Here is a 27,997-nt window from a genome sequence, read left to right on the forward strand (position 1 = left end):
CATTTGAAAGATTAGACATCATTCAGATATTAAGCCAGGCCAAATTAACAAAGTGTTTAAACAGCTGAGTGTTCCAACTACCAAGTGTTAACTACTGTTAAAACTAACTTATGTCCCTCCGGCAATTTGTAGGCTTTCATTATTATTTTGGAACTATTTTTCAAACAATTGTTTCTCCCTTGGCTTTCCAAAGGGGTGAACACATCATGCCACTGGTGTGTTTTTTTGTTGTCATTGCCTGGTCTCTGATCAGTTTGTGCCACATGACAATTACCATAGGAGTTGGCAAGACTTCACAAACTGACTTGGGACCAGGCTGGAGTTTGATACCTAATAGTTATATCACTGTGAGGAAGGAAACATCCAAATAGATGAAAAGCAGTTTTTCCTCCTTGTGCCTGGTTGGATGGTGATACATGTATCAAGTAAACCCATTTTAACGGAATATGCAGTTTTTTGGAGCACTAAGGAGACTTTGCTCACCAAAGAGACGGGGCCTGCTACATCTCCCAAATAACGACGAGTCTCATTCCTCTGCGGCAGAAAAAGCAAAGCGAGTGTGGTCTTTTGGACCGTCTTGTTGCGCTTGTCTCAGAGAGAAAGGCAAAACTGTGACTTGCCTCTCGCATTCATTGAATCCATTCACTGTAAAAAAAAAAAACCGAACGGCTGAAAGGGAAAGAAAGATGGTAAGGGAACAATTCAATTTCAATAAGCGAGCGAGTGAATAAACAGCCTGTTCCCTTTGCATATTGGTTCCCGGAAGCACAGCGTGGGTCTTTGAATAAGATGACTCGCTAATCTCGGAAGGAATTGCTTCAATTTTGGCAGCCAATTTACTAACGGAGAAACATTTGTGTGTACAGCAATGAAATGAGGTGGGGGGAGGGAGAAAGAGGTGGGTGGGGAGAGAAGGGGGAGAAGAAAGCGAGTTTTACTTTTTTACCTCCGCTCTCTTATATTAATTCAAGGCCTTTGAATAAGGAACGTCCTCAATCAAACGGTAGAGCTCCTGTCATTACATATTCAAGAGATGCAGAGCCTACTGCTTACACATATGTGCGCCATTATTGCCTGGTCCCCCCTTTCCTCTGCACTATATGCATTGTTTCGCTAAACTGGTTTCGAACATGGCTTTAATTGGAAATGTTTACGTGACAAATCTTCCCAACGTTACGTGAGTATGTGGGTCACAACGTCAGAATGTGAAATGTGGTGACGTTCTACTATTGACTGTTGGCCTTAACACTTAATTCACAGAAATAAGTTGACAGTTTTGCGTTTCCCTCTTTCCCCTCTAATTCCATATTTTCCCCTATTTGTTTTTTTTCCAATCGTATTAAAGTCACAGTCAACATAGTTCCCACACTCCCATTCTAATTCCATGTTTTCCCCCAACTTTTCCCTAATAGATCACCGTCACCGACCACGGGGTTCCCGCCAAATCCACCACGGTCCGCGTCATCGTCAAAGTCCTGGACGAGAACGACAACCGGCCGCAGTTCCTGGAGAAGATCTACAAGATCAAGCTTCCGGAACGGGAGAAACCAGAAAAGGACCGGGCTCTGAAGCGGGATCCTGTGTACCGGGTGATCGCCTCGGACCGCGATGAGGGGGCCAACTCGGAGATCTCGTATTCCATTGAGGAGGGAGATGAGCACGGGAAGTTCTTCATCGAGCCAAAGACGGGTCTGGTGTCGTCCAAGAAGTTCTCCTCTGCCGGGGAGTATGACATCCTCACCGTGAGTAGCCTAGCGCATTTGGATTCGTAGTTTGTATACTCTGGATTTTTCGTGAGGAAATTCCTCCGCATTTTATACTGAACAAACATATAAACGCTACATTTTACTGAGTTAACAGTTCATATAACGAAATTAGTCAATTGAAATGCATTCATTAGGCCCTAATCTATGGATTTCACATTACTGTGCAAGGGCGCAACCATGGGAGGGCATAGGCCCACCCACTTTGGAGCCAAGCCCACCCACTTGGGAGCCAGGCCAACCCACTGGGGAGCCAGGCCCAGCCAATCAGAATGAGTTTTCCCCCACAAAAGGGCTTTATTACAGACAGTTTCATCAGATGGGTGGCTGGTCTCAGATGATCTCTCAGGTGATGAAGCCAGATGTGGAGGTCCTGAGCTGATGTGGTTACACGTGGTCTGGGGTTGTGAGGCCCGTTGGACGTACTGCTAAATTCTCTAAAATGACGTTGGAGGCGGCTTATGGTAGAGAATTGAACATTAACTTCTCTGGCAAAAGCTCTGCAGTCAGCATGCAAATTGCTAGCTCCCTCAAAATGTAGACATATGTGGCATTGTGTTGTGTGACAAAACTGCACATTTAAGATTGGCCTTTTATTGTACCCAGCGCAAGATGCATCTGTGTAATGATCAATGCGTTTCAATCAGCTCCTTGATATGCCACACCTGTCAGGTGGATGGATTATCTTGTGTGCACAATATTTGAGAGAAATAAGCTTTTGGTGCATATGGAACATTTTTAGGATCTTTTATTTCAGTTCATGAAACTTTACATGTTGCGCTTTATATTTTTGTTCTGTATAGTTGGGGAGAAGTCGCTTAGGATTTTATTTTGCTTTTAAAGGAATGTCAATGTACATTCTGAGTTAAATGACATCTTAAACTAGAGCCAGTGTTCTAGAGAATTACTTGACAAATCATTTACTTTTACATTTCCAATGTACCTGCCAAATTGCATTTGTTGATAACCTTTTGATGCTTAGGATAGTCACAGTATTGTTGAGTCGTAGTACTTTTGGGCCAATGTTGCCTGTGATAGATTTATCTCACATGACACAATAAGCTCCACCGACACCTGTTTAACGGGGAACGCCATGGTAACAGGTGTTCTGCTCTGTTGTTGTTTTTCCCCATGTGGGCTGGCTGACCGTTCTTTGACCCCCTTTGCCTATTTGTCTCTGTCTCTCTCTCTCGCTCTCTCGCTCTCTCTCACGCTCTTGCTCTCTCTCTCGCCCCCTGCCCCCCCTCTACCTGTGTTTTACTTGAAGTATTTCAATTCATGCTTTTAATTTAGTTACCCAAATCAATTCAAATCAATTAATTCCCTCTATCAGATCAAAGCGGTGGACAACGGACGCCCCCAGAAGTCGTCCACCTGCCGGCTGCACATCGAGTGGATCCCCAAGCCAGAGGTGGCGGCCAGCGCACGCCCCCTGGCCTTCGAGGAGCCCCCCTTCTTCTTCTCGGTGATGGAGAGCGACCCCGTGGCGCACATGGTGGGGGTTATCACCACGGAGACGTCGGACACGCCCGTCTGGTTCGAAATCACAGGTGAAGCCTTGACGAGTGGGCGCAGGGGTTTTGTTTTAGGTTGTGTGTGGGTGGGTCTGTGCATACACGCAAGGGTGTGTATTTGTTTAAGTTGAGTGCATTCTAGAAGGAGATTCATCTAGTTTTATAGTCAAGGGAAGACATCCCCGGCATAGATTCTTGTAGCATTCTTCTTAGCACTAACCCTTGCAAGCGAATGTGAGTGTGTAGCCTACAAACCCAAAAACCTACAAACCTATATACATGTCTTTTTTTTCTCCTTTCTCACTGTAATAATGGAATCTCTAATGGGGACCTCTTTGCACGGTGACTGTTAACATCTCTGCTGCATAAACTCTTCCTGACTTTTCCTGGATGTACTTCTCCCCCTCCCCTTCTTCTAACCAACGTTTGACTGACACCTCTCTCTCTCTCTTTTTTCTATGTTCTCTGCTTCTCTTCTTTTCTCCTTTGGGAATGTCTCTCTCTCTCTCTCTCTTACTGGATTTGGTTTGTCCAGAAGGAGACATAGAGGAAGTCTTTTACATCGTTCAGATGGCTTGCGACCTCAACTGTACAGCGGAAGGTAGATCTGCCGTAATGGGATCTCTCTACTGTCATTGGCTGTATTAAGGGATCTCTCTAATACAATTGGTTGTATTAAGAGGTCGTTGACTGTGATGTCTGTCACGCAGACCTGGGTTCAAATACTATTTGAAATTGTTTAAACTACATTAGCTGTGCTTGTCTGAGCTTGCCTGGCTTAATAGTCCAATGGGGTAGTCCCAGCAGCGCAAACCCCGCCCATCTGACGCTCCGTGCAGGCTAGAGCAAACGCTCAAAAGTATTTGAATGATTCCGAATAGTGTTTGAACCCAGTTGTGCTGTCACGTGCCCGTGGTTGAGCTTGTGCATCGTTTCCGTCGTTCTTGTGATCGTGTGACAACCGATTTACATAAACACATAGACCGCACATGAACATATGGCTCCATTATTGTATATGTATCGTATGTGTTTCATTTGTGGAATCTATTGCCAAATGCAGCTAACGGTATGTGCTTGATGTATACACATCGTACCACTTGCACGTATGGCTCCCTAATGAGCCTGGAAAGTTAACATAACCACCAGGAAACGTATTCACATTGTTGATGCATAGCGCTTCTGTATGTGTCAACAATAGGGATTGTGTTGCTTATTATATTGATATAAGCAACCGTACGGATAATATACACATTATTATGCATGGATTACATACTGTTGATGTATAAGGGCCTCTAGAATTACGCCACGGCCAAACCTGAACCGTATGTCACTGTTAGCTTACCTACTAGCTCCAGTGCTGCGTCATCGTTTAAACAGGCGATGATCAGCCCAACTCTTTTCCTGTCCATTTTAATTGTGCGCCCCGCCCTAACCCTTCCATCGTTTCCACCAGGTGGGAACTACGACAGCCGCTTTGACGTGGGCAAGGCCAGTGGGACCCTGATCGTGGCGAGGCCCCTCGACGCCGAGCAGAAATCCAATTACAACCTGACAGTGGAGGCAACGGACGGCACCCGATTCGTCAGCACCCGGGTAATTGGAACGTTTGTTGATGGCGGTAGAGTTTGTCACGGATCCTATGAGGTGGGATGGAAAAGGGATAGATTGTGGAAACATTCATGGGAATGAGATGTTGGGTCTGCTTGACACGGAGAGTTCCTGTGGCGTGTCCAGAGGCTTGGATGGTTTTGGCTGTTACAGATCATTGCGAGGCTTGTCACTATGGACAAAAATAGGATTTATTTTTGTGTGTTTTCGGGAGGAAAGGATTATGGAAACATTTCTGAAATGAAATGGTAGAGCTAAGTTTGCACGAGGGTTCCCATTGCATTCTGTCGTTTTGGATGCTTGTGTTTTCATAACTTTATTCTCCCTTAAATCGTGCATAGTGGCTTCCCTCACAAAATCCAGAAAATAAATTCTGGAAACATAGACAGACAGACGAGGGGGTAAAGCAAGGAGGTGGGTCTCGAGTGAGGTCAGAAATTCCGTGCGCCCATCCATCGCCTGTTTTTGATTAGATTCGCGGGTGGGTCAACACCTCACCGGGTGTACTCCAGGTGCTCGCTTTTCCAAACTTTGCCCCTAACGTCATACCATGTGCTTGGTGGACATTCCTTCTTCTCTCTGTCCACAACTACCTGTATAGTGCACTTTATAGGGAACAAGGTTCCATTTGGGACACCGGCCAGGAGCGTTCGGAACGCTTTCTTGGCAGAACAGCTCCGGGATTCTTCCATTGTCTCATTCCTGAAGGGCTGAGGAGCGAGGGAGGAAGAAAGAGAGGGCGGGTGGAACGGTGCCTGTCTAGCCAGGCGCTTTTTAAAAAGTGTGCATTCCACAGACCCGTGTCTGCAGTTACACCCCTCCTTACCCCTCGCTTACCTCTCCTTTTCTATCCTTCCTCTCTCGCTCTCTCGCTCTCTCGCTCTCTCGCTCTCTCGCTCTCTCGCTCTCTTGCTCTCTCTCGCTCGCTCTCTCTCGCTCTCTCTCGCTCTCTCTCGCTCTCTCTCGCTCTCTCTTGCTCTCTCTCTCGCTCTCTCTCGCTCTCTCTCGCTCTCTCTCGCTCTCTCTCGCTCTCTCTCGCTCTCTCTCGCGCTCTCTCGCTCTCTCTCGCGCTCTCTCGCTCTCTCTCGCGCTCTCTCGCTCTCTCTCGCGCTCTCTCTCGCGCGCTCTCTCTCTCGGGAGACATGAAAGTGCATTGAGTTCTCCTGAAAAGAAAGAAGGCTAAAGAAAAGTGCAGGTCCACACCACATTCTTTTATCCAGAGATTAACATTCTCTTGAGGTTAGAAGCGGACAGAGCTGTAAGGGTTTTATAAAAATCCGCAATTTGTCACCTCCAACTCATGGCAGATTCATAATGATATTGCTATTATGTGATATGTTAAAAGTGAAATTGTTAACATGTTGGCCTTTCTGTTTCCCATCCAGAGTCAAACAGTTTCAAACAGTATTTGTTTACTTTCAAAGTGTTTCATTGTGCCTGCCTGGTGACAGGTTTGCTCTTTTGGGACTATCCTATTCGTTCCGTTGCACCAGGCAGGCTCAATAAAAGTATTTGAAAGAAAACAAACACTATTTCAACCCAGGTCCCTATCCATATCCATAGTCACTGTCTCAGGCCTATGGAACTCCAGAAAAATTCAAATGGTTCTGTGCCTCTTCTCAAAAGCATTCAGAGATCCGTTGTGGATGAAAAAAGCAACAACTCTACTTGTTGTCTCTGCCTGTGAATAGAGCCTTTTATCATGTGGCCCTGTGCTCCACCGAGCCCCTGTCAGCCTGCTGGGTTGGGGCAGCGAGGCGGGCGGCGGTGTTTTCCACAGCCCGCTGACGGAAGCGTCGGCTAAATGGAGGCTTCAGATTCATCACAGAGCACCCTATTGTCGTGTGGAGAGGGAGAGAGACACACACACACAGGCAAATGCGCACACAGATTCTCTCTCTCGCGCGCACACAGATACAACTACATACATGCTTGCATATGTGCGCACACACACACACACACACACACACACACACACACACACACACACACACACACACACACACAAATACAGTACCAGTCAAAAGTTTAGACACACCTACTCATTCCAGGGTTTTTCTTTATTTTTACTACATTGTAGTATAATAGTGAAGACATCACAACTATAAAATAACAAATATGGAATCATGTAGTAACCAAAAAAGTGTTAAACAAATGAAATAGATTTTAGATTTTTCAAAGTAGACAGCCTTTACCTTGATGACATCTTTGCACACTTTTGGCATTTTCTCAACCAGCTTCACCTGGAATGCTTTTCCAACAGTATTGAAAGAGTTCCCACATATGCTGAGCACTTGTTGGCTGCTTTTCCTTCACTCTGCGGTTCAACTCATCCCAAACCATCTCAATTGGATGGAAGTCATGGGATTGTGGAGGCCTGGTCATCTGATGCAGCACTCCATCACTCTCCTTCTTGGTAAAATAGCCCTTACACAGCCTGGAGGTGTGTTGGGTCATTGTCCTGTTAAAAAATAAATGATAGTCCCACTAAGCGCAAACCAGATGGGATGTCGTATCGCTGCAGAATGCTGTGGTAGCCATGCTGGTTAAGTTTGCCCTAAATCCTAAATATATCACTAATAGTGTCATCAGCAAAGCACCCTCACACCTCCTCCTCCATGCTTCAAGATGGGAACCACACATGCGGAGATAATCCGTTCACCTACTCTGCGTCTCACAAAGACACGGCGGTTGGAACCAAAAGTCTCATTCTGACTCATCAGACCAAAGGACTGATTTCCACTGCTTTAATGTCCATTGCTTGTGTTTCTTGGCCCAAGCAAGTCTCTTCTTCTTATTGGTGTCCTTTAGAAGTGGTTTCTTTGCAGCAATTCGACCATGAAGGCCTGATTCATGCAGTCTCCTCTGAACAGTTGATGTTGAAATGTGTCTGTTACTTGAATTCGTGAAGCATTTATTTGGGCTGCAATTTCTGAGGATGGTAACTCTAATGACCGTATCCTCTGCATCAGAGGTAAATCTGGGTCTTGCTTTCCTGTGGCGGTCCTCATGAGAGCCAGTTTCATCATAGCGCTTGATGGTTTTTGCGACTGCGTTTGAAGAAACTTTCTTAGTTCTTGACATTTTCCGCATTGACTAACCATGTCATAAAGTAATGATGAACTGTCATTTCTCTTTGCATATTTGAGCTGTTCTTGCCATAATATGGACTTGGTCTGTTACCAAATAGGGCTATCTTCTGTATACCACCTCTACCTTTTCACAACACAACTGATTGGCTCAAATGCATTAAGAAGGAAAGAAATTCCACAAATTAACCTTTTACAAGGCACTCCTGTTAATTGAAATGCATTCCAGGTTACTACCTCAAGCTGGTTGAGAGAATGCCAAGAGTGTGCAAAGGTGTCATCAAGGCAAAGGGTGGCTTCTTTTTTTATTTGTTTAACACTTTTTTGAGTTACTACATGATTCCGTATGTGTTATTTCATATATGTCTTCGCTGTTATTCTACAATGTGGAAAATAGTAAAAAATAAAGAGAAACCCTTGAACGAGTAGGTATGTTCAAACTTTTGACTGGTACTGTACATGCTTACATACTGTATGCACACCCACACACACTCCTGATGATCTTCGAGGATAATTTACTTCAGCAGACACCTCCTCCATTTCCCTCTGTCCCAGTCCATACAGTGACTTATTAATCACATTTAGTCAAGTTTAGAAGACACGTCCGTCTTGCCGGAAAACAAGGAAATATCAGGTATCGCTGATTCCCTGATCAGTTCTTTCCTCGGCCAGAGAGGGAGTGAGTCTCAAATGGCACCCTATTCCCTATATAGTGCATAGTCCACAGGGCTCTGGTCAAAAGTAGTGCATTTTATAGGAAAAAGGGTTGCATTTGTGACGCAGTCGTGTTTTTGACCAGTTGGACGGCGATACAAAGGGGGGAAATGACATAACACAATTAGTCACGGCGTTGACAGTGTTCAAAGGCTCGGGGGCGCCCCGTTTTTTCAAGTCACCCCTCGTTACCGCGAGGGATGTGTGTGAAGGCCTTTGTAGAGCCGAACCCTCTTAGTTAGACATCAGAGAAAATCAGTGGCAGGCCGCTGGTGAGCACACGTACAGGGAATATGGGGGGGGGGGGGGGTGTTTTCACATGTTTTCCGTAGTTTTGACAACTATTCGCTCTCCGTCTGCTCATATTAGTAGCAAAAACAAAGTATCTGTGCCCGTCAACATTTTTGCCATTGTACTCACACACAACAGACAGGTAGCGAGAGAGAAGTGAATCTAGGCCACACTGGACCAACAGAAAAAAAAATATCTGTCGCAAGCTCTGTTGATTTAAATGATGTAAGATCATCAGTTTTACTGTTTTGTTTAATCTTTAGAAGGGATTTTGAAATACATTGTCCCCCAGGATTTGTCTGCTTTATTAAGTTCAATATTCTGTTTCAGCTTTTTAAAGATTGCCGATGAGTCAATGGAGATGACAGAGTAATTGACTTTGTGGATAACCCCCAAATAAGACCTACTTTGGTGAAGTTGCTTGTAAACCGAGTGGAAGGAAAAAAACAGCTGAACATGCCAAACAACAAATTAAATATACAAAGGGATGTTTTGGGTACTTTATTTTCTGTGACGGGAGGTGTGCTGTTTAGCCTGTGGCCGGGAGTATGCCGTTCGTTTAGTCGAAACGGAACACACACACACACACACACACACACACACACACACACACACACAAAGTTTCACTTATCTTCTCCTTCAAATCAAAGTCATGTGGTGTCTGCCTCTGCCAGACTAGCTGGCCTATTTTCTTTCTTTCTTCCTCTCTCCTCCCTTCTTCCTCTCTCCAAGGAATGTGTTTGTTTGTTTTCTCCCTTCTTTCTTTTGCTCTCTCTCTTTCTGTTTCTGTCAGTCTTTCTCACTCTGTTTCTATCAGTCTATCCATCTCTCACTCTTTCCCGCTTTCCATTCCCTTTCTCCCTCCCTCTCAGTCCCAGCATGCACAGATCATTATTATGTTGAGGGAGAATAAAGCCTAAACAAGAAACACTGAACCTCTGTTGGCTGTGTTCAGTTTTAATCCTATTTTGAGAGGCACGTAGCTACAGGTTGGACCATGCCAACATCCCGGACCCAAAAACCTACCACCTGGCAGGGGGGCATCATAGCCCGCCTTACCCGGACATGGTGCCCGCTGAGGGCGGTGCCGTTTTTCTGCCTCACGTGTACCATGTTGAACGCCACGCACGGGTCTGCATTAGAGGTCTGTGTGGGGGAGGTGGGATCTCTCTCTCTCTCTCTTTTCTTATCTGGCACCATTTTACCTTTCTGTCCCTCTCGGAAGTTGCTGGCTGGCTCTCGCTCGTGGTGTTGTTTGTTGTGCGGTTGACCTAGGCTTATATGCCTGTTCCAGCTGACTTGTTCCTAGCTCTCTGACTGGCCAAGTGGCACCATAGTGAAGTAAAGTGTTTATGTGTGGTGTTCTGTTGTGTGGGATTGATTCTGTCTGTCTTTCTGTCTTCTCTCTCTTTCCTGTCTGCCTGCCTATACCTACCTACCAAACGACCTGCCTGCCTCTGGTTCCAAAGTGGAGCGTCTGTCTGTCTGACTGTCTGTCTGTTCAGCTGATCCGAGGCAGGGGCGGAGCAACATTCCATCCTGGGCACCTCATCGGCAAGGAGCGGTGCCAGCCAGGCAGCCCAGGCAGGCCGCCCCCTTCCATTCCTTTCCCCTGCCTCCTTGCCAGCCCCCCATGCCATCCTCCTGCTCTGCAGTAGTGCTTCAGGCCGTTCTGTCCACAATTTTTCCATCTTTCTCTTTCTTTCACTTTCCATATTTGTCTTGCATGCTTTCCTCTGTCTGTCCCATTCCTCTCTTTCTCTCTCACTGTTGCTGTCCGTTTTCCCCTCTATCGGTTTTTGTTCTCTTGGAGCCATCTGTTCCCCTCTTTCTTCATATTTGAGTTATGTATTTATCTTTCTTTCTTTCTCTCTTTCTCTCTTGCTCATCGTGATTCGGGCTCTCCTCACAGCCGTTTTCTCCCTTTCAAAAACCCTCTCTCCCTTTCTACAGTTGAAGTCGGAGGTTTACATACACTTTGGTTGGAGTCATTAAAACTTGTTTTTCAACCACTCCACAAATTTCCTGTTAACAAACTATAGTTTTGTCAAGTCGGTTAGGACATCTACTTTGTGCATGACACAAGTCATTTTTACAACAATTGTTTACAGACAAATTATTTTACTTATAATTCACTGTATCACAATTCCAGTGGGTCAGACGTTTACATACACTAAGTTGACTGTGCCTTTAAACAGCTTGGAAAATTCCAGAAAATGATGCAATGGCTTTAGAAGCTTCTGATGGGCTAATTGACATAATTTGAGTCAATTAGAGGTGTACCTGTGGATGTATTTCAAGGCCTACCTTCAAACTCGGTGCCTCTTTAGAAATCAACCAAGAACCAGACCTCCACAAGTCTGGTTCATCATTGGGAGCAATTTCCAAACGCCTGAAGGTGCCACGTTCATCTGTACAAACAATTGTACGCGAGTATAAACACCATGGGACCACGCAGCTGTCATACCCCTCAGGAAGGAGACGCGTTCTGTCTCCTAGAGATGAACATACTTTGGTGCGATAAGCGCAAATCAATCCCCCAAAAACAGCAAAGGACCTTGTGAAGATGCTGGAGGAAACAGGTACCATAGTATCTATATCCACAGTAAATCGAGTTCTATATCGACAGAACCGGAAAGGCCGCTCAGCAAGGAAGAAGCCACTGCTCCAAAACTAGCATTAAAAAAACAGACTACGGTTTGCAACTGCACATGGGGACAAAGATCGTACTTTTTGTGCAATCCCTCTGGTCTGATGACACAAAGATAGAACTTTTTGGCCATAATGACCATCGTTATGTTTGGAGGAAAAAGGGGGAAGCTTACAACCCGAAGAACACCATCTCAACCGTGAAGCATGGGGGTGGCAGCATCATATTGTGGCGGTGCTTTGCTGCAGGAGGGACTGGTGCACTTCACAAAATAGATGACATCATGAGGAAAGAAAATTATGTGGATATATTGAAGCAACATCTCAAGACATCAGTCAGGAAGTTATAGCTTGGTCGCAAATGGGTCTTCCAAATGGACAATGACACCCAACATACTTCTAAAGTTGTGGCAAAATGGCTTATGGACAACAAAGTCAAGGTATTGGAGTGACCATCACAAAGCCCTGACCTCAATCCCATAAACAATTTGTGGGCAGAACTGAAAATGTGTGTGCGAGCAAGGAGGCCTACAAACCTGAGTCAGTTACACCAGCTCTGTCAGGAGGAATGGGCCAAAATTCACCCAACTTATTGTGGGAAGCTTGTGGAAGTCTACCCAAAACATTTGACCCAAGTTAAACAATTTAAAGGCAATGCTACCAAATACTAATGGAGTGTATGTAAACTTCTGACCCACTGGGAATGTGATGACAGAAATAAAAGCTGAAATAAAACATTCTCTCTGCTATTATTCTGACATTTCACATTCGTAAAGTAAAGTGGTGATCCTTACTGACCTAAGACAAGGAATATTTACTAGGATTAAATGGCAGGAATTGTGAAAAACCGAGTTTAAATGTAATTGGCTAAGGTGTATGTAAACTTACGACTTCAACTGTACATCTTTCTCTTCATCCTTCAATCTGTCATATATCTCCATTCGCCGTCTCAGTCCCAATCTCGTTGCCTTGGGTCCCCCAGGAAGGTATCGAGAGAGAGAAACATCTCTCTCCTTTGCCGTCTTTTCAACCGCCAGTCACACTGCATCATTCAAATTCGGGGGTACTGCCCCTTTGAAGTGTCTTGAAGAGGCTATATGTTTTCCTCCCTGAATGTGTGTTTTTCAAAAATAGACAGATGGATGGATGATAGTGGACATTCGTCTTTTGCTCTGTCTGGTCCCCCCCCCCCCTTCCTCCTCCTGTAGACTCAGATGGTGGACGGTTGGGTGGATAGGAGCGGACACTCGTCTGGGTTTTCTTTTTCTATAGCTTTTTCTCAGGCCCAGCCGCTTGTGAAGGTCCCTCCTTTTACTCACTGCGCTATCTGCCACCGTCCAGATTGAAACGCATTGTGTAGGGGCTCAAGTCGCATTGGTGGGGTGTGTGTGTGTGTGTGTGTGTGTGTGTGTGTGTGCGCGCGCGCAGGGACCTTAGGCAGTGTGACGTCTGGCGTGACATGAAACGAGGCGCCTAGAGAGAGAGAGAGACTGGTGGGCAGCCAAGAGGGTCCGATCCATAACACAAACCCCACTGGGGACCCCTTTAGGGTCACACCGAGGACAGTTTCAATAAGTATCTAGACAGGGCCGTTAGGTTCTCAAAAAATAACTTTCACAACTCAAAATTCATTCAATGTCTAAATGTATAGGCCTATTTATTTTCTAAGACAACTGCCAACATCACATATTGTAAGCAAGCTAATGCCAGATGACGAGAGATGATTGACATTGGGAAAAGAGTGTCTTCTCGGGCCGATCAGAGCGAATGCTGATGTAAATATGTTAGCTATAATGTTGAAACCGACTCGTTTTTTTTTTACTTGATGTGAGGTTGTTCTGCTGCTGACGTCTGTCTGCCTGTTACTAAGAAGCAGTCAACTTTTCCCCGTTCTTTGTCCCTAAAATTGAGGGATACACATATACACATATAGCTGTACTCCCTAATGCTTGCATCTGTGAACCCAGCCAGCCCTGCCAACCTCACAGCACACGACAGATTGTGAATGTTATCGCACCCGTCAGATTAGGCTATATTTGTCTCCTGCACTCTGCTGGCAGTGCTTTCTATGCTCTCATTGCTGTCAAGAGGTACCAACGGACATTTTTGACGGCGTGGAAGAGCCGAGGTTCTGGCAGTGAGAGAGTTGCCTATTTGAGTACAATTCATACCATAGGCCTGAACGCCGACATCGCTCGTCCTAATATTTCTGTATTTCTTAATTCCTTTCTTTTAGATTTGTGTCTGCATTGTTCGATATTACTGCCCTGTTGGAGCTAAGAACACCAGCATTTCAGCGACACCTGCAATAACATCTGCTAAATATGTGCACGTGACCTTTGATTTGAACCGTATCGCCTCAAATATTTTGTTTTCACATAGTCGTTGGGAGCGTGCTATAAAAGACAATGGTGGATGTGCAACCAGGCCAGCCCAGTATGGCTCAGCTCGGCTTGGGCCTATATAGTGGGATTCAGGTGTATGAGTTCCAGCTGGATGTGTGTCATTCCCATGTGGGACACTGCCCCCTGGTGGCTGGCATCCAGGGGTGTCTAATCTGTGTTTTCCTTTGTTCTGCCATGGAAAAGCCCCCGCCGGGCCAGCTGCCGCCACAGCCATTCCGTCGGCTTGTCCTAATCCCTTGTCGGAAGTCCAGTAGGCGAGTGGCTGATGTTGATAAAACAAGGCTCGATGGAATTTTACAGTTTAGGGACCAGGGATGTGATGCTTTGTATGAAATAGGGGGGAAACTTCCACATTGCCAATTGAGGTATTGTGGCAAAAGGTCTGTCTTTGTATGGAAAATGTTATTGTACGATGCTGTGTGATGGAAATACACACCGACACTTTTATCAGAGGTTGTGTGCATAAATGTACAGTGCATTTGGAAAGTATTCAGACCCCTTGACTTTTCCCACATTTTGTTAAGTTGCAGCCTTATTCTAAAATTGATTAAATCGTTTTTTTCCCCCGTCATCAATCTACACACAATACCCCATGATGACAAAGCAAAAATGCCATCAAGGATCTCTCTGTACTTTGCTCTGTTCGTCTTTCCCTCGATCCTGACTAGTCTCACAGTCCCTGCCGCTGAAAAATATCCCCACAACATGATGCTGCCACTACCATGCTTCACCGTAGGGATGGTGTCAGGTTTCCTCCAGACGTGACGCTTGGCATTCATGCCAAAGTCTTCAATCTTGTTTTCATCAAACCAGACAATCTTGTTTCTCATTGTCTGATAGTCTTTAGGTGTCTTTTGGCAAACTCCAAGCGAGCTGTCATGTGCATTTTACTGAGGAGTGGCTTCTGTCTGGCCACTCTACTATAAAAGTGTGATTGGTGGATTGCTGCAGAGATGGTTGTCTTTCTGAAAGGTTCTCCCATCTCCACAGAGGAACTCTGTAGCTCTGTCAGAGTCACCATCGGGTGTTTGGTCACCTCCCTGACCAAGGCCCTTCTCCCCCAATTGCTCAGTTTGGCCCGGCGACCAGCTCTAGGAAGAGTTTTGGAGATTCCAAACTTCTTCCATTTAACAATGAGGAAGGCTACTGTGTTCTTGGGGACCTTCGATGCTGCAGAATGTTTTTGATACCCTTCCCCAGATTTGTACCTCGACACAATCCTGTCTTTGAGCTCTACGGAAAATTCCTTCAACCTCATGGCTTGGTTTTTGCTCTGACATGCACTGTCAACTGTGGGACCTTATATAGACAGGTGTGCGCCTCTCCAAATGTTGTCCAATCAATTTGAATTTGCCACAGGTGAACTCCAATCAAGTTGTAGAAACATCTCAAGGATGATCAATGGAAACAGGATGCACCTGAGCTCAATTTAGAGTCTCATAGCAAAGGGCCTGAAATACTTATGTAAAGGTATTTCGGTTTTTGCTTTGTCAATTGAAGGAAATTTGAGGTAAAGGCTGCATAAATTCTATAAGCATGTCCTCTTAAGGACCCGACCCATTTTTTCCCCCCAATTTTCGCCTAAAATGACATACCCAAATCTAACTGCCTGTAGCTCAGGACATGCACATTCTTGATAATATAATTTTTATTTTTAATACATTTGCAAACATTTCTTAAACCAGTTTTTTCTCTGTCATTATGGGCTATCGTGTGTAGATTGATGAATATTTAATCCATTTTAGAATAAGGCTGTAACCCAACAAAATGTGGAAAAAGTCAAGGGGCCTGAATACTTTCCGACTGCAGTCTATTTGCCCCCAAAAATTGAAATCCCTATTAAAGTGTACCTCGATGTATTAGCAGATTTGTTTTCTTCATAATCAATCTTCCATTTTGAACTATGAAACCCGCATTGTCGGTGTGATAAATAGTTGGTGAACCATTTGAATCGGCAATATACTTCTAAATGCATTTCTGATGCATTTCTGAAAACGGATTGCTTACTTTGATGTCATTTATCAAGCGGTCACCTGTAACTTTCTCACCACCTCTTTAACACTCCCTCAATGATCCCGCAACACGTCTTCACTTGAACGCATTAAGAACTCAATGTGGGATAACCCTGTTTTCCTTGTCGGCGGTGCCAAGTGGCCATCGGGTGAAAATATTTATATTAAGGCATTATATGTATTGATGTGGTCTGTATCTACACGAAACACTGCTCATTACTTGATGGATGGAAAGGGATGTAGGGAGGGGAAGAGGGAGTCAGGAAGCAAGGAAGAGGGAGGGAGAGATGGGCAGAGGGAAGTAGAGAATGTAAAGGGCACTTTTGGGAATGGAGACAGAGAAACAATGACTGAGAGACAGTAAAAAGTCAACAACATCATGCATTACTCTCAGATTGACCCCGACTCAAATATTGACATACACTATCCCTCTCCCCTCCTCCCACCAGGTGCTGATCCGTGTCATCGACACCAACAACCACCGGCCCCAGTTCTCCCAGCCGCGCTACGAGGTGGTTGTGGCCGAGGACACGCCGCCAGAGACCGAGGTTCTCCGGATCGGCGCCACGGACGAAGACGATAAGAACAAGTTGACCTTTACCCTCTTGAGCAGCACAGACCCCTTCAGCCTGAAGAAGTTCCGTCTGGATCCGGGCACCGGTGCCCTCTACACGGCCGAGCGGCTGGACCACGAGACCATGCGGCGCCACACACTCACAGTCATGGTACGGATGTTACGGATTTTCTAGACTCAACCTATTTAATAACGCGTGTTATTATTCTGGCGTCTTGAGCTGAGTGTGCTGTAAGACCTTGCTAGAGCTCTGGTCAAAGTAGGTCAAAGGTACTCCCTGAACAAACCCGCCCAGCCAATCGGGAAACACGTCGTTATATCATCATTATTACCATAGAAACAGAGCAGGTAGAAAATAATGTCGGTGTTCTGTCAGCATATTAAGAAAGGTTTGATTGTTACTCTCTCAATGGAGAAAGTGGCTCACAGAGGTTTCAGGCCACTCACTCCTACTCAGCCACTGTGTGTAGCTGTCTCAGTAAGTGTTCTGATATTATATTGCGACAGGTTTCATTTGGTCCTCTCCATTGAGAGAGTACTAGCATTTTAAGAACTCTCCCCTGTTCAGCGCGTGTGTGTGTGTGCATGCGTGTGTGTGCATGCGTGTGTGTGCGTGCGTGTGTGTGCGTGCGTGTGTGTGTGCGCGTGTGTGTGTCTCGCTCTCTCTCAATCAGCCACTCTCCAATTCCAACAGATGGGCAGTCAGCCGGTGTCGATTAGTTGTTTGTTTGCTGGTATTTGCCATTTGAAACTAACCATGCAGGACCCATCCAAAATTATTCCTCCCCCCATTCGTTGTTTACTTGTTTGGATCACTGGGAATTGAGACAAATGAAGGAAAATATTTACTTTGATGTTTTTTTTGTTATTTGAATGATTTGGTGAGTTTGTTGTTTTAATGAAGTTACTGTTGAGGGAACGAAGAGTTTTATTATTATCTCATTCATTCTCTCTTTCTCTGTCTCCCTGTCTCTCTCCGCCTCTGTCTTATTCCTTTCTCTGTCTCCCTGTCTCATTCCTTTCTCTGTCTCCCTGTCTCACTCCGCCTCTGTCCTATTCCTTTCTCTGTCTCCCTGTCTCTCTCCGCCTCTGTCTTATTCCTTTCTCTGTCTCCCTGTCTCATTCCTTTCTCTGTCTCCCTGTCTCACTCCGCCTCTGTCCTATTCCTTTCTCTGTCTCCCTGTCTCTCTCCGCCTCTGTCTTATTCCTTTCTCTGTCTCCCTGTCTCTCTCCGCCTCTGTCCTATTCCTTTCTCTGTCTCCCTGTCTCATTCCTTTCTGTCTCCCTGTCTCACTCCGCCTCTGTCTTATTCCTTTCTCTGTCTCCCTGTCTCTCTCCGCCTCTGTCCTATTCCTTTCTCTGTCTCCCTGTCTCACTCCGCCTCTGTCCTATTCCTTTCTCTGTCTCCCTGTCTCTCTCCGCCTCTGTCCTATTCCTTTCTCTGTCTCCCTGTCTCTCTCCGCCTCTGTCCTATTCCTTTCTCTGTCTCCCTGTCTCTCTCCGCCTCTGTCCTATTCCTTTCTCTGTCTCCCTGTCTCTCTCCGCCTCTGTCCTATTCCTTTCTCTGTCTCCCTGTCTCTCTCCGCCTCTGTCCTATTCCTTTCTCTGTCTCCCTGTCTCTCTCCGCCTCTGTCCTATTCCTTTCTCTGTCTCCCTGTCTCTCTCCGCCTCTGTCCTATTCCTTTCTCTGTCTCCCTGTCTCTCTCCGCCTCTGTCCTATTCCTTTCTCTGTCTCCCTGTCTCTCTCCGCCTCTGTCCTATTCCTTTCTCTGTCTCCCTGTCTCATTCCTCTCTCTGTCTTCCTGTCTCTCTCCGCCTCTGTCCTATTCCTTTCTGTCTCCCTGTCTCTCTCCGCCTCTGTCCTATTCCTTTCTCTGTCTCCCTGTCTCATTCCTTTCTCTGTTTCCCTGTCTCTCTCCGCCTCTGTCCTATTCCTTTCTCTGTCTCCCTGTCTCATTCCTTTCTCTGTCTTCCTGTCTATCTCCGCCTCTGTCTCATTCCTTTCTCTGTCTCCCTGTCTCTCTCCGCCTCTGTCCTATTCCTTTCTCTGTCTCCCTGTCTCACTCCACCTCTGTCCTATTCCTTTCTGTCTCCCTGTCTCTCTCCGCCTCTGTCCTATTCCTTTCTCTGTCTCCCTGTCTCATTCCTTTCTCTGTTTCCCTGTCTCTCTCCGCCTCTGTCCTATTCCTTTCTCTGTCTCCCTGTCTCATTCCTTTCTGTCTCCCTGTCTCTCTCCGCCTCTGTCCTATTCCTTTCTCTGTCTCCCTGTCTCTCTCCGCCTCTGTCCTATTCCTTTCTGTCTCCCTGTCTCTCTCCGCCTCTGTCCTATTATTTTCTCTGTCTCCCTGTCTCTCTCCGCCTCTGTCCTATTCATTTCTCTGTCTCCCTGTCTCTCTCCGCCTCTGTCCTATTCCTTTCTCTGTCTCCCTGTCTCATTCCTCTCTCTGTCTTCCTGTCTCTCTCCGCCTCTGTCCTATTCCTTTCTGTCTCCCTGTCTCTCTCCGCCTCTGTCCTATTCCTTTCTCTGTCTCCCTGTCTCATTCCTTTCTCTGTTTCCCTGTCTCTCTCCGCCTCTGTCCTATTCCTTTCTCTGTCTCCCTGTCTCATTCCTTTCTCTGTCTTCCTGTCTATCTCCGCCTCTGTCTCATTCCTTTCTCTGTCTCCCTGTCTCTCTCCGCCTCTGTCCTATTCCTTTCTCTGTCTCCCTGTCTCACTCCACCTCTGTCCTATTCCTTTCTGTCTCCCTGTCTCTCTCCGCCTCTGTCCTATTCCTTTCTCTGTCTCCCTGTCTCATTCCTTTCTCTGTTTCCCTGTCTCTCTCCGCCTCTGTCCTATTCCTTTCTCTGTCTCCCTGTCTCATTCCTTTCTGTCTCCCTGTCTCTCTCCGCCTCTGTCCTATTCCTTTCTCTGTCTCCCTGTCTCTTTCCGCCTCTGTCCTATTCCTTTCTGTCTCCCTGTCTCTCTCCGCCTCTGTCCTATTATTTTCTCTGTCTCCCTGTCTCTCTCCGCCTCTGTCCTATTCATTTCTCTGTCTCCCTGTCTCTCTCCGCCTCTATCCTATTCTTTTTTCTGTCTCCCCGTCTCTCTCCGCCTCTGTCCTATTCCTTTCTCTGTCTCCCTGTCTCTCTCCGCCTCTGTCCTATTCCTTTCTCTGTCTCCCTGTCTCACTCCGCCTCTGTCCTATTCCTTTCTCTGTCTCCCTGTCTCTCTCCGCCTCTGTCCTATTCCTTTCTCTGTCTCCCTGTCTCTCTCCGCCTCTGTCCTATTCCTTTCTGTCTCCCTGTCTCACTCCGCCTCTGTCCTATTCTTTTCTCTGTCTCCCTGTCTCTCTCCGCCTCTGTCCTATTCCTTTCTCTGTCTCCCTGTCTCTCTCCGCCTCTGTCCTATTCCTCTCTCTGTCTCCCTGTCTCACTCCGCCTCTGTCCTATTCCTTTCTCTGTCTCCCTGTCTCTCTCCGCCTCTGTCCTATTCCTCTCTCTGTCTCCCTGTCTCACTCCGCCTCTGTCCTATTCCTTTCTCTGTCTCCCTGTCTCACTCCGCCTCTGTCCTATTCCTCTCTCTGTCTCCCTGTCTCTCTCCGCCTCTGTCCTATTCCTCTCTCTGTCTCCCTGTCTCACTCCGCCTCTGTCCTATTCCTTTCTCTGTCTCCCTGTCTCACTCCGCCTCTGTCCTATTCCTTTCTCTGTCTCCCTGTCTCTCTCCGCCTCTGTCCTATTCCTCTCTCTGTCTCCCTGTCTCACTCCGCCTCTGTCCTATTCTTTTCTCTGTCTCCCTGTCTCTCTCCGCCTCTGTCCTATTCCTTTCTCTGTCTCCCTGTCTCATTCCTTTCTGTCTCCCTGTCTCACTCCGCCTCTGTCTTATTCCTTTCTCTGTCTCCCTGTCTCTCTCCGCCTCTGTCCTATTCCTTTCTCTGTCTCCCTGTCTCACTCCGCCTCTGTCCTATTCCTTTCTCTGTCTCCCTGTCTCTCTCCGCCTCTGTCCTATTCCTTTCTCTGTCTCCCTGTCTCTCTCCGCCTCTGTCCTATTCCTTTCTCTGTCTCCCTGTCTCTCTCCGCCTCTGTCCTATTCCTTTCTCTGTCTCCCTGTCTCTCTCCGCCTCTGTCCTATTCCTTTCTCTGTCTCCCTGTCTCTCTCCGCCTCTGTCCTATTCCTTTCTCTGTCTCCCTGTCTCTCTCCGCCTCTGTCCTATTCCTTTCTCTGTCTCCCTGTCTCTCTCCGCCTCTGTCCTATTCCTTTCTCTGTCTCCCTGTCTCTCTCCGCCTCTGTCCTATTCCTTTCTCTGTCTCCCTGTCTCTCTCCGCCTCTGTCCTATTCCTTTCTCTGTCTCCCTGTCTCATTCCTCTCTCTGTCTTCCTGTCTCTCTCCGCCTCTGTCCTATTCCTTTCTGTCTCCCTGTCTCTCTCCGCCTCTGTCCTATTCCTTTCTCTGTCTCCCTGTCTCATTCCTTTCTCTGTTTCCCTGTCTCTCTCCGCCTCTGTCCTATTCCTTTCTCTGTCTCCCTGTCTCATTCCTTTCTCTGTCTTCCTGTCTATCTCCGCCTCTGTCTCATTCCTTTCTCTGTCTCCCTGTCTCTCTCCGCCTCTGTCCTATTCCTTTCTCTGTCTCCCTGTCTCACTCCACCTCTGTCCTATTCCTTTCTGTCTCCCTGTCTCTCTCCGCCTCTGTCCTATTCCTTTCTCTGTCTCCCTGTCTCATTCCTTTCTCTGTTTCCCTGTCTCTCTCCGCCTCTGTCCTATTCCTTTCTCTGTCTCCCTGTCTCATTCCTTTCTGTCTCCCTGTCTCTCTCCGCCTCTGTCCTATTCCTTTCTCTGTCTCCCTGTCTCTCTCCGCCTCTGTCCTATTCCTTTCTGTCTCCCTGTCTCTCTCCGCCTCTGTCCTATTATTTTCTCTGTCTCCCTGTCTCTCTCCGCCTCTGTCCTATTCATTTCTCTGTCTCCCTGTCTCTCTCCGCCTCTATCCTATTCTTTTTTCTGTCTCCCCGTCTCTCTCCGCCTCTGTCCTATTCCTTTCTCTGTCTCCCTGTCTCTCTCCGCCTCTGTCCTATTCCTTTCTCTGTCTCCCTGTCTCACTCCGCCTCTGTCCTATTCCTTTCTCTGTCTCCCTGTCTCTCTCCGCCTCTGTCCTATTCCTTTCTCTGTCTCCCTGTCTCTCTCCGCCTCTGTCCTATTCCTTTCTGTCTCCCTGTCTCACTCCGCCTCTGTCCTATTCTTTTCTCTGTCTCCCTGTCTCTCTCCGCCTCTGTCCTATTCCTTTCTCTGTCTCCCTGTCTCTCTCCGCCTCTGTCCTATTCCTCTCTCTGTCTCCCTGTCTCACTCCGCCTCTGTCCTATTCCTTTCTCTGTCTCCCTGTCTCTCTCCGCCTCTGTCCTATTCCTCTCTCTGTCTCCCTGTCTCACTCCGCCTCTGTCCTATTCCTTTCTCTGTCTCCCTGTCTCACTCCGCCTCTGTCCTATTCCTCTCTCTGTCTCCCTGTCTCTCTCCGCCTCTGTCCTATTCCTCTCTCTGTCTCCCTGTCTCACTCCGCCTCTGTCCTATTCCTTTCTCTGTCTCCCTGTCTCACTCCGCCTCTGTCCTATTCCTTTCTCTGTCTCCCTGTCTCTCTCCGCCTCTGTCCTATTCCTCTCTCTGTCTCCCTGTCTCACTCCGCCTCTGTCCTATTCTTTTCTCTGTCTCCCTGTCTCTCTCCGCCTCTGTCCTATTCCTTTCTTTGTCTCTCTGTCTCTCTCCACCTCTGTCCTATTCCTTTTTCTGTCTCTCTGTCTCTCTCTGCCTCTGTCCTATTCCTTTCTCTGTCTCCCTGTCTCTCTCACTCTCTCTGTCTTTCTCTCTCTTTCCCCCTTCCCCAGGTACGTGACCAGGACATCCCTGTCAAGAGGAACCTGGTGCGCGTCATCGTGGACGTGGAGGACACCAACGACAACGCGCCGTGGTTCGCGGGGTCGCCCTACTCCGGGCGCGTCTTCGAGTCGGCCGCCTTGGGCTCGGCAGTCCTCCAGGTCGCCGCCCTGGACAAAGACAAGGGACAGAATGCAGAGATCATCTACAGCATCGAGTCAGGTAGGCTAACAGCTCCACAGGGGCACCAGACTACATTCTTAGGAGTAGTATTAATTTGCCCCTAGATGCTAATCTTGGGTCAGTTTTGCATTTTCTACACTAATGATTAAGGTTAGGATTTGAGGAGGGGAAGCTGATCCTAGATCTGTACTTAGGGGAAATGTTCTTAACATGTCAGCCATACTGGCATTCGCTAGCCTCTGGCTGGTCATGGTAGAGGCATGCATAGCAGCCCAGTTAGCGCTACCAACGCAAGGGGCCTGGGGAAAATGTATGCAGGGCATCCAGAGGTCCCCTGCCCACTGACCCTCGGTCATGAATGAAATACTTCACACAAAGTAGGACTTTGACGACTTTGTCAGGGGATCTCCAAACGTGGGAGTTCGGCCAATGCTCCCTCTGAATTTCCCACCATTGTTTTCCCTGTAAATAAGCTGTGTTTTGGGAGAGGGTCGGGCATGTAGTCATTGGCTGCGTTCTTTGTTTAGGATGTACATTTTTCAGATAGTTGAGATGACTCAAGCTAATTGAAATGTGTCTTGCCGGAGAATGAGTCAGGTTTTCAAAGCAGAGGTGGACTGGTGTAGAACACAGAGCGGCCATGTCCATCGGTTGTGGATTAGTTTCAGTGTTGGAGGGGAAATTAGCATTTAATTTCATTAGAGTAATTGGAAAGTGTGCACAATTAGGCAATCTTCATGAATCCTTATCGAGAGCCATGGCCATTTGGGGGGTGAGGGAATGAAGGGGGTCATGTCTAGAATGAGGGGGGGGGGGGGGTTCTACTGCTATTAGCCCAAACAAAGGCATTGAATAACAGATTCACTGCATGTACCAATAGATAGTCCCCCCCAAAAAAAATCTAAAGGCAGTTTGTTCTAAAGTGTCTATCCTATACCCTGGAAGATATAAGATATGTATCGTAACCCCAGATTTTTGTCTCTAAACAGTCTCCATATATATACTCAGCTGCGACATCGGTGGTTGCAGTGGATTGAGATGCATCCACTGCAAAAAAAAACGTACCTCTGACTTAAAAGTTTTATTATGCTAATTAGATTTCCTTGAGGGCGCGAACATTGACTCGTTAATTCAATTTACGGTAGTCAAGAAGTCTAAAATTACACCCTGGCTTTAATGTTTGAGACACACAGTTCAGGCTGGAATGAAAACCAATGCCATAGCAACCACATTAATAAATATGTTTGTTCTTTTTTTTGGAACAGGAAATGTTGCAAACTCATTTGCCATTGATCCGGTGCTGGGCACTGTTACCGTGGCCAAGGAGCTGGACCGAAGCAGCAAGAACCAGTTTGAACTAGCTGTGAAGGCAACCGACAAAGGAACGCCCTCGCTGACTGCCACGGCCACCGTCCACATCGCTGTCACCATGTCGGACAATGCCTCCCCCAGATTCACTGAGAAGGAGTTCACTGCAGAGGTCAGCGAATTGGTCCTCCCCGGCAGTTTTGTGACCATGATCTCAGCCACCAGCCAGTCCTCTGTGTTCTACCAAATCAAAGGTGGAAACACTGACGGCACATTTGATGTAAACCCAAACTCCGGTGTGGTTGTAACTTCAAGGGCTTTGGACTATGAAATGACCCCGGAGTACAGACTTACCATCCAGGGAACCAACATGGCAGGTCTTGCTAGCAACACCACTCTGCTGATTCACCTGAAGGACGAGAATGATAATGCCCCCATCTTCCTCCAGCCAGAGTTCACAGGCATGATTAGCGAATCGGCTCCCATAAACAGTGTGGTCTTGACCAGAGAAAACACCCCGCTGGTCATCCGCGCCTCGGACACTGACCGCGATGCCAACGCCATGCTGGTCTATCAGATCGTCGAGCCGTTCGCCCACAACTACTTTGCTATCGATTCGAGTACGGGAGCCATTAGAATGACAACCACTCTGGATTTTGAACAAAGGAGTGTGTTCTGCTTCACCATTCAGGTCCATGACCTCGGAATGCCGCGTCTGTTCGCCGAGACAGCCGCCAACGTGACCGTCGAAGTCATCGACGTCAACGACTGCTCGCCGCAGTTCAGCCAGGAGCTCTACGAGACATCAGTGATCGTGCCGACTTACAAAGGTGTCGAGGTAATCAAAGTCAAAGCATCAGACGCCGACTCCGGACCAAACTCCAAACTCTTCTTCTCCATCTCAGAGGGGAACATCGGGGAGAAATTCAAGATGGATCCCAACACAGGCATCATCACTATCCAGAACGTCACCCAGCTAAGAAGCAGGTACGAGCTGAGGGTCAGGGTCTCGGACGGCAGGTTTGCCAACACAGCGTCGGTAAAGATCAATATCCGTGAGAACAAGGAGAGCAGCCTGAAATTCACTAGGGACTCCTACAAGGCTTACGTCAAAGAGAACTCCTCTGAGAAGAAAACATTAGCGATCATTGCCTCTGTGGGGAACCACGTCAACGAACCCCTCTTCTACACCATCCTGAACCCAGACAAGAGGTTCCAAATCAGCCGCACTTCTGGAGTGCTCTCCACCACGGGGATACCTTTCGATCGTGAGGCGCAAGACATGTTCAACATCGTCGTGGAGGTGACCAGGAAGGACGCTTCCTCCGAAGTGGCCCACGTTCTGGTGATGGTGACCGTAGAAGATGTGAACGACAACCAGCCCATGTTTGTCAACCTGCCCTATCAAGCCTTGGTCCAGGTGGACGCAGAGGAGGGTCAGGCCATCCACCAGGTGACAGCGGTGGACGGGGACATGGGTCAAAACGCAGAAATCCATTACCACCTAAAAGAACACGACAAGCACTTCCAGATAAGCCCCTCGGGAGAAATCTCCCTCAAAAAGCAGTTAGACAAAGACTCCCTCAACAGTGAGTTCGTCATCAGCGTTGTGGCCAAAGATGCAGGAGAACCAGCCCTCTCGGCAGAAGTGGAAGTGCCCATAACTATAGTAAACAAAGCCATGCCAGTGTTTGAGAAGCCATTCTACAGCATCGAAATCCCTGAAAATATCCAGTTACACACACCTGTTGTTCACGTCCAGGCTACTGACTCTGAAGGCCCCAAGATAGTGTACACCATCTCTGAGGGAGATGCCTTCAGTCAGTTTTCCATCAATTTCAACACAGGTGTCATTCATGTAATCCAACCTCTAGATTTTGAGACCCACCCTGCTTATAAATTGAGTGTCAGAGCCACAGACTCACTAACTGGGGCCCACGCTGATGTCTTTGTCGATATCATTCTGGAAGATGTCAACGACAATCCCCCTGTCTTCCAACTAAAGTCCTACAACGCAAGTGTTTCTGAAGCTTCTTTTATCGGCACGGCAGTTTTGCAAGTCGCCGCCACAGACCCTGACACTGGCAACAACAAAGTGCTCTTCTACCAGCTAGTTGAGGACATGGAAAAGAGCTCTGACTACTTCAGCGTTGACCGTGACTCAGGAATCATCTGGACTGCTCGCATGCTCGACCAGGAGGAAAAGCAGCAACACAAACTGACTGTCCGCGCTGTGGACGGAGGAGTGCCCGCCCTCTCCAGCGATGTCACTGTGACCGTAGATGTCACTGACCTGAATGACAATGCTCCGACGTTCACTGAGAGCTCTTACAAAGCCACGGTCAGCGAATTGGCCCCCCGCGGTCACTTCGTCACCCATGTCCAGGCGTCCGACGCCGACAGCTCAGACGCCGGCAGGCTTGAGTTCTCCATCCTGTCTGGCAATAAGGACCAGAACTTTGCCATGGATAAAAATACTGGGGCCATTGTCATCTCCAACCACCGTAAGCCACAGATGGAGCCACTGTACAACCTCAACGTGTCCGTGTCAGACGGTGTATTCAGGAACTCGGCCATGGTCAAAGTCACAGTCAACGGTGCCAACTTCCACAACCCCACTTTCCCCCAGCTTGACTATGTGGTTGAACTCACCGAGAACTCGCCGGTCGGCACGTTAGTGGCGGAGGCCAAAGCCACAGATGAAGACGCTGGCACATACGGGCGCCTAACTTACCACATTGTCAACAATTTTGCCAAGGACAAGTTCTCAGTCAATGAAAATGGAGAGATATTCACCCTTGACATCCTGGACCGCGAGAACGCCATTGAGAAGGTCATCCCCATATCGCTCATGGCAAAGGACGGTGGCGGAAAAGTAGGCTTCTGCATTATTAATGTGATTTTGACAGATATCAACGACAATGCCCCACAATTCAGGGCAGTGGAGTACAAAGCCAATGTTGCATCGGATGTCCCCAGGGGAACCACCGTGGTAAAAATCGCTGCGTCAGACATGGATGAGGGAAGCAATGCCGACATCGCTTACACCATGGAAGCAGACATGGAAAACGTGGAAGAGAACTTCGAAATCCATCCCTTCAGTGGAGTCATTGTCACCAAAGAGAGTCTCATCGGACTTGAAAACGACCTCTACGCTTTCTACGTTAGGGCAAAGGATGCTGGGAGTCCTTCCAAGCAATCTGTCGTTCGCGTTTACATAAGGATAGTGGCCCCTGAGGTACCGATCCCCAAGTTCGCAGAGCCACACTACCGGTTCACCATCGCCGAAGACATGCCCATCGGCACGGATATTGACGTCATCCAGGCGGAGAGTGAAGAACCAGTGTTCTACAGCCTAGTGAAGGGCAACACCCCGGAGAGTAACCGTGATGAGGTCTTCGTGGTGGATCGGGACACCGGGTCCCTGAAGCTGGAGAAGAGAATGGACCACGAGACCACCAAGTGGTACCAGCTCACGTTGCAAGCCCAGAGCCAACAGGAGGGCTACGAAACTGTGGCGTCTGTCGACGTCAACATCCAGGTCAAGGACCTCAATGACAACAAGCCTGTGTTTGAGTCAGACCCATATGAGGCGGTCGTGGTGGAGAACCTTCCAGATGGCACGCCGGTGATCCAGGTCAAAGCCACCGACCAGGACTCAGGAACCAATGGTCAAGTGATCTACAGCCTGGACCCCAAACAAACCTCAGCTGAGATCTCTGTGCTGTTTGCCGTCAACAGTGAGACAGGCTGGGTGACGACATTGAAAGAGCTCGACCGTGAGAAGACCAGCAAGTACACCATTGCCGTGCTGGCCACCGACCGCGGAGACAAGGTGCAGCTGGTGACCAGCACCACCGTGGAGGTTACCGTGGCCGACGTCAACGATAACCCACCGCGCTTCACCGCCGAGATCTACAAGGGCACGGTGAGTGAAGACGACCTTCCGCCCAGTGGAGTCATTGCCATCCTGAGCACCACGGACGCCGACACGGAGGACATTAACAAACAAGTCAACTACTTTATCACAGGTGAGATTTATCTCTAACAATT

General features: G+C 47.6%; 1 protein-coding gene and 1 long non-coding RNA gene across 10 annotated transcripts in view; both read left to right on the top strand.

The window, feature by feature from the left end:
• Positions 1 to 27,997, top strand: part of LOC149980128 (uncharacterized) — a 297,110-nt gene that overhangs the window by 52,722 nt on the left and 216,391 nt on the right. The gene's annotated exons all lie outside the window — the stretch shown is intronic.
• Positions 1 to 27,997, top strand: part of LOC110534409 (protocadherin Fat 1) — a 100,441-nt gene that overhangs the window by 39,495 nt on the left and 32,949 nt on the right. For 6 of the 9 annotated variants that reach the window (XR_005034193.2, XR_016483862.1, XM_036933522.2 and 3 more), the window contains exons 5-11: positions 1,413 to 1,742; positions 3,097 to 3,313; positions 3,813 to 3,878; positions 4,731 to 4,870; positions 16,495 to 16,770; positions 22,465 to 22,675; positions 23,902 to 27,975. Coding sequence is in view for 7 of the 9 variants with exons in the window: in XM_036933522.2 (XP_036789417.2) it covers positions 1,413 to 1,742; positions 3,097 to 3,313; positions 3,813 to 3,878; positions 4,731 to 4,870; positions 16,495 to 16,770; positions 22,465 to 22,675; positions 23,902 to 27,975 (5,314 nt within the window). In the remaining 2 variants the exon portion in view is untranslated. The remainder of the gene's footprint in view (positions 1 to 1,412; positions 1,743 to 3,096; positions 3,314 to 3,812; positions 3,879 to 4,730; positions 4,871 to 16,494; positions 16,771 to 22,464; positions 22,676 to 23,901; positions 27,976 to 27,997) is intronic. The other 3 variants (XM_090187319.1, XM_036933524.2, XM_036933526.2) reach the window with 1 other exon arrangement.

Source organism: Oncorhynchus mykiss, chromosome 10 (assembly GCF_057628025.1).
Source record: "Oncorhynchus mykiss isolate SJ-2025 chromosome 10, ASM5762802v1, whole genome shotgun sequence".
NCBI classification, from domain to species: Eukaryota; Metazoa; Chordata; class Actinopteri; order Salmoniformes; family Salmonidae; genus Oncorhynchus; species Oncorhynchus mykiss.